General features: G+C 51.3%; 1 protein-coding gene across 4 annotated transcripts in view; it reads left to right on the top strand.

Moving 5' to 3' along the window:
- Positions 1-7,658, top strand: part of Rubcn (RUN and cysteine rich domain containing beclin 1 interacting protein) — a 78,939-nt gene extending 71,281 nt beyond the window's left edge. For all 4 annotated transcript variants that reach the window (XM_004644555.2, XM_012517665.2, XM_023704739.1 and 1 more), the window contains 9 exons: positions 942-1,002; positions 1,580-1,712; positions 2,223-2,368; positions 2,804-2,868; positions 3,269-3,507; positions 3,917-3,978; positions 4,380-4,533; positions 5,591-5,684; positions 5,853-7,658. In XM_004644555.2, the coding sequence (XP_004644612.1) occupies positions 942-1,002; positions 1,580-1,712; positions 2,223-2,368; positions 2,804-2,868; positions 3,269-3,507; positions 3,917-3,978; positions 4,380-4,533; positions 5,591-5,684; positions 5,853-6,031 (1,133 nt within the window). In that variant the 3' untranslated portion in view covers positions 6,032-7,658. The remainder of the gene's footprint in view (positions 1-941; positions 1,003-1,579; positions 1,713-2,222; positions 2,369-2,803; positions 2,869-3,268; positions 3,508-3,916; positions 3,979-4,379; positions 4,534-5,590; positions 5,685-5,852) is intronic.
- Positions 7,659-10,664: the final 3,006 nt, after the last annotated feature.

Raw genomic sequence — 10,664 nt, 5'->3', positions numbered from 1 at the left:
GAAAGGGCTGAGATAGCTCTGTGGCATAAGCATCTGCCTGTCAAGCACAGGGTCATGAGTTCAATCCCTGGTACCAAAAAAAAAAAAAAAAAAAAAAAATGGTGAATGAAATCTAATGAACAAATCTCAATTCTGTTAACCTGCTGGGTATACACCTCTGAAGTCATTAGTGTGTCAGCAATGTTATTTGAGTATATGCTTATATACAGAACTGTATATGAAGTATTTTATCTTAATTTTGTTTTATTTTGGGTGCAAGCAGTTGAACTCAACACCTCATGCTTGCCAGGCAGGTGCTGCACCACTGAGCTAAATCCCCAGCCACTGTGTTAAATATTTTAAGATGAAGAAAAATTTTAAGACCAAGAAAAATTAGACACACCCTCATTTCCTCACAAGGGAATGTTATAATCTAGCTGTACAGACAAAAAAATCCCACATACAGTGGAAACGTGACAAATGGGGCTACTCATGGCCAAGGGTGGGTGCTGTCATGAGTGTGTGGCTCATGTGCAGAGCTTACACAGAGAGTTCAGGAGAGTGTGGGATTAACAAAGGGAAAAAGTCTTTTCACTTGATAGAGTTCTGGCCTCTGTCCACTTAAGGTTGAAATTAGATATGAAAGGACAGGTTTGAATCATTCTTTTGTATTTGTGCTTGCTAGGGGTTGGGTCCTTATGTGCCACTCTTGAGTTTGAACTCCCACCTGGCCTTGGGCCCTCTTTGGCCTTCCCAGTCCCTGTGCCCCCTCGCCCACTCCACCTGCCTGTGACTGAAGAGCCAAATGACTAAAGAGAGCTCGTCGCTCCCTGAGCCCCGCCCAAGACAGAGTGGGGAGCTGCCCCCTCAAGCACTTAGCAGGCTGCGCCCCTTGGTGGTTTGGTTACCTCCCCTTCCTCACTCTCAACTTCCTGTTCGCCTTATTTCTGGTTTCCATTTAGATGCCAATGTCAGAAGGAGCATGGCCTCGAACAGCAAACCCTTCATTTCCTCCCAGTCCTTGTGAGTAGGTTTGATTTGTGTTTTGTTTTGTTTTAGTAGCCTTGGGAGGAACAAACTTAGTTCTTGGCATATGGTGAGAAGAGCCATAGGTAAAGCCATTTTGATTCAAGAGGGGGCAGGGTCAAGTGATGGGAAGAAAGAATGAAGGGGAAACCTTTGGTCTCAGAAGGGTGGACCTTCAGGACGCCAGAGGCACAGCACATCTTATGTTTCCTCTGCTGCCTGCCTGTAGTCCCAGAAGATCCAGGCTCAGGGGGAAGAGTGGTGATTGTGAATTTTGTTCATCAAATCAAACTGACTGTAGACCCAACTCCACGTGGGAAGGGTGATGACCCTTTGAAGCCCACAAAGGAGCTCTCCTCACTTTATTTTTGAAAGAAGTTCAGAGAAAGGAAGTTACTTCCTGCAGTGCCAGTGAGATGTGAGCCCGACCCTAGGCTGTGAAGAGCAGCACATTTCCACTGCAGGCAGCTGAGGATGAGCGAGGAGCGGGGCAGCTCCTGAGGATAGTCCTAGGGAGGCCCCGGGCATCTGTCTTTGCCCTATGCTCAGCTTCCCTGCCCTCTGCCCTTGCCAGATCCCACTGCTGCCTGCACTCCACGTCGGCTGAGGCGGTGGCCATGGGGCTTCTGAAACAGTTTGAGGGCATGCAGCTTCCTGCAGCCTCAGAGCTGGAGTGGCTGGTCCCAGAGCACGATGCCCCTCAGAAGGTAGGTGCAGAGCCCAGCTGTCCTTTGCTCTCCTATTCCCTCCCTTGTATGTGAAAACCATTTTCTACACGTGTATTGGCTGGCTGGGTGGGTGGGTGGGTGGATGGATGGATAGATGGATGGATGGATGGATGGATGGATGGATGGATGGATGGATGGATAGATGGATGCTTATTTAATGTTTTGGAGTCTTCGCTGTCCTTAGGCCACATGACTGCTCATGGAGCTTGAGCTGTAGCTCAAGCTGGACCTTCTGTTTTGTGGCCAACTTCTGATACACTGCACAAGTCTTGAAAGCCTGAGGCCCTTTGCCACACCCCAAGTGCTGCGTCTAGGGCCCTCACTTTTAGTTCCCAGCGCCTTCTAGTGTGTTTGGAGGCCAGCGTTCCTTGCAGTCCTTGGCCTGCAGTGTGCCTGCAGTCTTTCACCAGTCCTGCTTCCACCGTAGCCTATGAATCAGGCAGGTGCTCACTGGCCACCCTCTCCCACACCCCACGTTCTACCCTGCAGCTCCTGCCCATCCCCGACTCCCTGCCCATCTCGCCAGACGACGGGCAGCACGCAGACATCTACAAGCTACGGATCCGTGTGCGTGGCAACCTGGAGTGGGCCCCTCCCCGGCCGCAGATCATTTTTAATGTACATCCAGCCCCGACGTGAGTACCCGCTGTGCTCTTCCGGAAAGAGGAACAGCTCTGCTGGGCAGAACGGGCACCCTCCCCTCCTGTCTCTGCTCCCACCCCTGTTCCCGCATTATTCTCCATCTTCCTGTTCCTCTGCAGAATAAGTGGTCATCACGCTGTTTGCTCCCATCCCCTGTCCCGCTAGTGTATGAGCCTATTGGTTTTTCTTTCCTTTTAAGATGGTTGGATGCATTTCTCCCTCCTTGCTCTTTCATGTTTGTGTGGTACAGAAAATTTGGCTCATTCTTGGGGAGAGCCACTGCCAAGACCTAAACCCTAACCTTCCAACCCTCAGCTCTGTCCAAAGCTTCAGGTGAATTCTCTCTTCCTGGAATCACCCCCTCCTCCTTTGTAGCTGGCGGCCTCCTGTAGCACAGCCTGCCAACCCTCTCCTGCACCTTTCCCTAGGAGGAAGATTGCTGTGGCCAAGCAGAATTACCGCTGCGCAGGATGTGGCATCCGGACCGACCCTGGTGAGGCTGGCCTGGCTCCTGTGTTCTGTACAGCAAGGGCTTTGCCTACTCCCCATCTGGGAAAAGGGGGCTGTCAGGGGCAGAACTGGAGAGAAGGAAAGTGGGTGCCAGTGGGGAGGAGGACTAGCAAGAATGATGGCCCACAGAGGGGAGCTGTCTCTGGAGAAAGGGCAGGTGGTTGGGACAGTAGGGCACCAACACTGGCAGCCTTGTTTCCTCCAGGGCCTCCAGGATGTAGGATCCACAGGATCCATTGTGTGGGTTTCTGCTGGCTCCAGGGAGCTTAGACAGAAGGTGGCTATAGGACACAGGCTGTCCCCTTCTGCCCTGGAGCAGCAGCAGAACCGCCTCATGCATATGCACATGGATGGGCCAGTCATGTCTGCCCTGGTTCTTCCAGATTATATCAAGCGGCTGCGGTACTGTGAGTACCTAGGCAAGTACTTCTGTCAATGCTGCCACGAAAACGCCCAGATGGTCATTCCCAGCCGGGTCCTGCGCAAGTGGGACTTTAGCAAGTATTATGTCAGCAATTTCTCTAAGGACCTGCTCCTCAAGATCTGGAACGACCCTCTCTTCAATGTGCAGGACATCAACAGCGCCCTCTACCGGAAGGTCAAGCTGCTCAACCAAGTGCGGGTAAGGCCTGGACAGGGCCCACCACTCCCTCTGTTGTCCTCTCTCAGGTTCCACCAGTGCCAGGCCTTGTCACCGTCCTGCTGTTTACTTACCTTTTTATTCTCCGTTTTCTTGTGTGGTGTTGAGGAGGCACCCCAGGGCCTCACACATGCCAGGCAAGTCCTCCACCACCAGGCTATACCCCCACTTTGAACTCTCCTGACCTCTTCCCGTTTCCTAGATGTCTGTGTTGTCAGAGCTCCAAACTCAGGAGAGCAGGTCTGAAGCAATAGCTAGCATTTGATGGCACAAGCAGCATTGCCCCTTCAATGAGCGTAGTACCAAATAGAGAACAGGCAGGAAACATGGGCTGACTGGCCTTTCTAACACACGGGTCCCTCTCCCACCTGCCCTAATGTCTTCTCTCCAGCTGCTGCGGGTGCAGCTGTATCACATGAAGAACATGTTCAAGACCTGCCGGCTGGCCAAGGAGTAAGTCCATGTGGAGGGCAGGACCCCTACGGGTGGTGTCACTGGGACATAGAAGGAGGTTGGGGAGGGGTTTGTAGAAATGTCCAGAAATAGGAAACGAGAAGCCACAGCAGTAACTCCTGCTGCCCTCTGTGGAGGGAAAATCTGTGGTAGTCTGTTCAGGGCAGTCTTCTACACTGTGTAAGGTGACATGGATTACTCTGTACGGGATTATAAATAAAGTCACTTCTGCCATCCAGATGTGTGTCGGTGTGCGAAGGCTAGGGTGACCATCACACTTGGGCTAGTAAACGTCACCTGCCTCATAACTTCTCTCTCTTGCAGCCAAATAGGGCTTTTTTACTGCAGTGTTCCAGACAAAATGTTCATTCCATTCCCCGCCCGCTGCTCCTCACCTGCAGGCTTCTGGACTCCTTTGACACAGTGCCAGGTCACCTGACCGAGGACCTCCACTTGTACTCTCTGAATGACCTGACTGCCACCAAGAAGGGGGAGCTGGGGCCGCGGCTGACTGAGCTCACACAGGCAGGGGCTGCCCACGTGGAGCGCTGCATGGTGAGGCCTCGCTGAGATGCAAGCACGGCCCTCGCCTAGGGCTGGGGAGCGGGGTGGACTTGGGACCTCACTGTTCTGCTCAGGAGGCCAGAGGGCTGGCCAGCACTCCCAATGAGATGGGACAGGCTCATCATTCCTGGGGGCAGGGGGGCAGTGCAGTCATCCACTCTAAAGGGTTAGAGGAGGAACTGGTGCTGGCGTCGCCCCACTGAAGAACTGTCTCGTATGAGGAGGGAGCCCCAGCATAGAATCTTGGCTGTATGTCTGTATTTCAGTCACTGTAACCAAAGCAGATAATTTGCCCTAGTTAAACCTCAATTTCCTAGTCTGCAAAATGTAAATATTGTCCACACTATCCTTTCCTCTCAGTAGTTTTGAGCCCTGAGGACATAGCTTCAGGGACAGCCTTTGGTAAACTTTTAAGTAATCTACAAGGATAGTTATTGTTTGTGGTATACTGAACATGCCAGAACTGCAGAAACTTCATTTTTATTTTTTATGTATGTAGTTCAGGCTGACCTTGAGCTCATTATGTAGCCCAGGCTACCCTCAAACTCGTGACAGTCCTGCCTCAGCTTTCTATTTTTAAATCTCTCTCTCTCAGCCTCTGTGCACTTTGTGTTCCTGTGGCAGATGGGCCCAGAATTCAAGTTCTAGAGGAGGCACAGGTAGAACTGTGTGTTGGACACATTTCTCACTAGCCTGACTCGAGGCTGGCATTAACTTGAGAGAACAGCCTAGTTTTCCATGTCATTTTAATTAGCAGTGATGTATGTACCAAAATAAAACCATTACTCAGACTCACTCAGAACTCTGTGGCACCATCCCTTTCTCCTTTCCCCATCCTCACTGATAGCTGCCCTGCAGCAGGCGCTTCCCAAGCCTGTGCTCTCTTATCCCTACTTACAGCCTGCCCTGTCTGATGCTGCCACCTCATCTGGCCCACACCGAGTTCAGGCCAGCCTTGTCCCTGGAGTCACTAGGACCCCCTGATGTTCGAGGGTTTCTTTGCATGGCCCGTCTGCTCCTCATTGGCTGCCTGTCTGCTTCCTCCCAGCTCTGCCAAGCCAAGGGCTTCATCTGTGAGTTCTGTCAGAAGGAGGAAGACATCATCTTCCCTTTCGAGCTGCAAAAGTGCCGGATATGTGAAGGTGGGTGCTGGTTTACAGATCAGGGCAAGCGAGACAGCGTAAGTGAGCTGCTTTCCCCAAGCTGCCCCTGGTAGCCACAGTTCAGTTCCGTGTGTCCCAGCACCACAGCGCTGGCTGTGGTAGTGAGAAGGGACTGTTTCTCTCCCTCTTGCCTCTTCCTCTGAACAGAGTGCAAAGCGTGCTACCATAAGGCCTGCTTCAAGTCTGGACGCTGTCCCCGGTGTGAGCGGCTGCAGGCCCGGCGAGAGCTGCTGGCCAGGCACAGCCTGGAATCCTACTTGTCGGACTACGAGGAGGAACCCGCGGAGGCCCTGAGCCTTGAAGCCACTGTCCCAGAGGGCACCTGAGGGAAGCACACGAAGCTTCTGTCTTGGAGCTCGGGTCACACAAAATGCAGAACTGAGCCACCCTTCGAAGGATTTTCACCCTTGGGGCTTTTTTTTTTTCTAAATTATTATTTTTTTAATGACTTGTCTGACATCCACATGTAGCCAAGCTCTGTTCGGCTGATGGGTCCAGTCTGTCGTGGTAACTAACTAGTAGGCACCAGCACCTTCCATCAGGACTGACATGGTCTCAAGTAAAGCTTCTCATGCCCCTGGCAGGGGAGTGGATGTGAGACCACATTCTGTCACCATGGTCTTCTCCATAGGACCAGGTCTGGTGGTATTTCCAGTATCGTCTCTATTTGTTTTTAGTTTTAGAGCCTCTGAGCTGGGCCTCTCTCAACCAGCTGTCTTCTCCCTTGCTGCTGTCACAGTGGGTGGGGTTTTCTTCATCCGGGTCCTAAAATAGGGAGAAACACAGAGAACAAGATTCCATGGGGGCATCTGTCAGGCTTGCGTAGGCACTTTGGGGGCTGTAAGAGCAGTCATTATTGTCCAAGCTCAGAAACCTTGAGGAGACAGAGGAGCTGTGATGTCCCTGTACAGAGTGTTGGAGACAAACATGGTGGCTCACACTGGCTTTCCTCACCTCCCTGGTGGGCTTGAAGCAAAGCACAGGACTGAGCCAAAGGCCCGGCCGAGGTGTAGCCTGCGCCATAGTGTGAGTGGGGCATGGCTGGTGTTAGGGAGAATTTACTAAGGTGCTGCTGGGTGCAGGTGCTGGCTTTCAAGCTGAGGCGAGTCCCTGATTCCCTAATGGAAAGACAGAAACCTTGCTCTGCCATGTTAATGTGTGTCCCTTACTGCTGTGTCCTGTCTCATGGTCATGGTGGTTGCCCAGCTCCGTTCTCTGTCCCTGTGCCACCAAATGGGACCCTCTCTGGTGACTGATCTCTTGCCTTAGTTTCTTTTTTCAGAGTCAGAGAAAACCCTTCCTGCTATTTGTAGTGTTAGAAAATTTGACACTTTGTGGATGTGAATGTGAATGTCCCTGCATTCTTGGGATAACGAGTCTTCACGTCAATTATGCACTTAGCTCTTTATCCACCCCGGTGACATTCAATCATTCAACCATTTTCCCATGACTCATTTTAACATGCTCCCCACACCCATGTTAGTGTGAATTTTGGTGGGAAAAGCACTTGGCTGGCGCTTAGTACATGTTTACGGTGTCCTTGAAATTGCTGTAACTCCTGTTATATGAAACACTGATCAGGGTTGCTTCTCTGAGGGTGGCGCTCCGTGCCCTAACCTGGCAGTGTTCTGGGACTGACAAGATGCTTATCTTGCAATGGTTGGTCACTGGTAGAAAGCTTTGGCCTGGGCACTGCCCCGGAAGTCACAGAAAGTCACACATGGTTTGTGGAAGCTGATTTGTATCAGAGCTGGGGGATGCAGGTGTCTCAAAGTGGAAGGGACATTAAAGTAACAGCTACAGTGAAGCTCTGTCATAGCGGTCTGGGTGTTATATCCTCTGCCCAGACCTGGGGTTGGGAGACTCTGGGCTGGATCTCGTCCCAGCCCACGGTAAGGCTCCAAGAGCCAGGTCTCGTCCTGTCTTGAAGGACTGACTGGAAGTTCTCTCTCCTTGCTGCACATTTCACCAAGGTTAGGCCCCCAATTCAGACTCGTGTTTGTAAAAGTGGTGAATTCTACTTCCTGGTTTGGTTTAAATTTCAAACCCACCTGTTTACACCAAGTCACTGCACTGGAGCCTTAACTCTCCTGTTTCCTGTCACATGGGACCAGAGCCAAACTCTGCCATCTTCCTGGGCCCCGCCCAGCCCTTTACATGCTATGTGTAGTGACCCTGCCACTAAGCTGTCATCACAGGCCAAAAACCCTTGTATTTATTTACTGGAGAGTCAGGTACAGAGAGCTGAGGAAGAGATATTTTGAAAGCACTTTGCAACCTAGCTTACCTGGGAAGCCCTGGCTGTCACGGGGAGACACTGACTGCACTGACAAGAGTCCCTTCTGCAGGACGTGGGGGAGGGTGGTCCTCTCTGTACATAGAGGGAAAGCAGACTTGCTTCCAAGGTGGAGGCGAGAGTCAAGACGTTGCAGAATAGTGGAGGGCAGACATTGCCACTCACATGAGGCTGTTACTGACTTTCTCTGCTAATATCCTAGTGCTTTTATTGCCTTAACACAAAGGAGCAAGTCCAAGTAGAAGCATTATGGTGGTGGACACACCGCTCGTGTTTGAGCTGGAATCCCACCAGCTGCTCTTCTCACACAGCCTAAAGGTCCATTGTCATCTTTAATAAACTTAAGTACATAAAGCTGCCTGGTGTGTGCCTGCCTTTGTGTTAGGGTATGGTCCCCAGTGTGTCCCTGCGAGGAGCACGTCTGAGAACTCAAGTGACAGACGGTGCAGTGTCCCCAGTGACTGTCATCTCCAACCAGTGTGGCTAAAACCAGCATAAAGAGTTCCAGATCTAACTCTTAGTCACCTCGGTCTGAAATTTCTTCACGTTTGACTTCCTCTCTGTGTCAGGTGTCAGACCTGGTCAGTCACACAGTAGTTCCTTGTGCTATACACGATTGACTTCTGCGATAAATGATAGAATCTAAGGACAAATAACGTTCTGAGAAGGGCAGGGACCGAGGCAGCAGGGATTTGCAGACCTTTTGAGCCTGCGCAGAGTAATGGCCGTTACAGTGGACGGATGTTGGTAGCCAGCGATGGGAGGAGGAGGAGGAGGAGGCATTGATGTCTACGGCACTGTGGCAAAGGTGGGCTCCGCAGTGCTTCCTTTTCCCTTGATGCTTTCAGCTTAGAGTCTGGGGGTAAGAGATGCTGCCCAGCTCCTCGCGCTGGCTCTTTTGCTCTGATCAGCTGGTCCCCCCAACACCCAGGCTATCCAAGGGCTTTTTTCTAGTGTTAGTGATACCCACTGCCTGAGGCCCACACTTTTCTCCTGCAAGCCTGATGTTCTTCGGACCAGAGCTGAGTGCACTCTGCTCTAGGAGATGGAGAGTGCTGGGGGTGCTGAGTGCTCCCCGGCAGCTGCACCTGGGACCAGCTTCAGTGGCTCATAGTAACTTGCCTACTGTGTCACCACCAGCTGACTAGGCCTGACTGCTTCCTTCTAAAAGAGCCTGAATAGGCAGTTGGGTGTGGAGGTGCACACCTGTTACCCAGCACTCAGGAGGCTGAGGCAGGAGGGTCACTGTGACTTAGTTCTAGGCCAGCCAAGAAGACCTAGTGAATTTAAGGCGAGCCAGGCTATCTCAATTAAATTAAAAAAAAAAAAAAAAAAAGTGGAAGGGAGCTGAATAGGACATTTACACCAATTTGAGGTGTATATGAAGCTGACTGATGCTAGCACCTGTAGTCTGATTGTGCGATCTGGACTGCAACACACCTGCAGTGTGGGTATCACCATTCCATGTGGAGGTGGCTTTCCCTGGAGACGAGGGATAGCCTCTAGGGAATCGTGTTACTCTTTCCAGGTCCCCTGCCAGCCTGGTGGCGGGAACACCAAAGGTGAGAAGTATGCTGCACAGGAAGAACAGGATCTTCCTGACCTCCCTGTAACTACCTGTGCTCTCGGTTTCTCCCTTGCCCCTGAATCCACTCGGTTACTTTTGCAAATCTCTGAACACGTCCTTGCCACCGCTGCCTCCCCCGGCCTCTATGGGTGCACCCTCTGCTGGGCTTTGCCTGGCTGCTATCAGGGGAGATCTGCTCCAGAGAGCCTGCGCTGGCCTCATGACTGATCTTCAGCTCTTTCCTTCCCAGGACTGCACCTGGAGAGGTAGGATAGTATTTGCGTGCCTGAGAGCGCCCCCGGGATTTGGGTCTTCATGTCTACGGCATAAACTGGAGAGAACCATGGAGCATGGAGCTGACCGAATGGTTTCCAAGCCACAGGAAATAGCCACAGTACAGAATTTTTACTTTGCTAACGCCCTTCATGTACTGTCGCACACCAGGTATACTTCACAGGAAGGCAAAGCTTGATTTTCATCAAGTTCTCAACACTCGCCTTAGATGTTAGATCTTCCTAGGCCAAGGGTGACGATTGTTGAAAAGGTAAAAGTACTGTTGGTTATAGCGCCAACTCAGCATCCATCCATCCATCCATCTACCGATCTACCCCTCCATCCCCCATACGCCCATTGCTGAGCACCAGGGCATCATAAGACATTATTTTAAGAGATGTTTACTGCAGTGCTGTGAAAGTAAACACTTAATAATGGAAAACACTCAAAACTAGATGCAAGGGCCGGTCAGATAGCTCAGCGGATTAAAGCACCTGCTTAGGCACACACAGGGGACGGGTTCAATCCCTGGTCTGCCATGCCAGCTCTGCCCATGGGGTGCCCTGAGACTGTAAATGTGCCTATAATCCCAGCACTTGGGAGGCTGAAAAACAGGAAGGATCACTGCAAGTCCTATCTGTGTAGTGAGACTCTGTAGACCCTGCATTAAATACATAAAAACAAAACAAAAAAACCCAAAACTAGATGCAGCTGTTAAAATGATGGTTACAAAGGAATCAAAAGCCTGCAGAGTATTTAGCTGTTCTGGACCACTGATATTTGAGAAACCCCAGTTGCCAACATCCTGGCCAGATTGTGTATG

The sequence above is a fragment of the Octodon degus genome, unplaced genomic scaffold (genome assembly GCF_000260255.1).
Source record: "Octodon degus isolate 3935 unplaced genomic scaffold, OctDeg1.0 scaffold00203, whole genome shotgun sequence".
Classification (NCBI taxonomy): Eukaryota; Metazoa; Chordata; class Mammalia; order Rodentia; family Octodontidae; genus Octodon; species Octodon degus.
The sequence above is the reverse complement of the archived record's forward strand: the minus strand, read 5'-3'. Positions and strand labels throughout refer to the sequence as shown.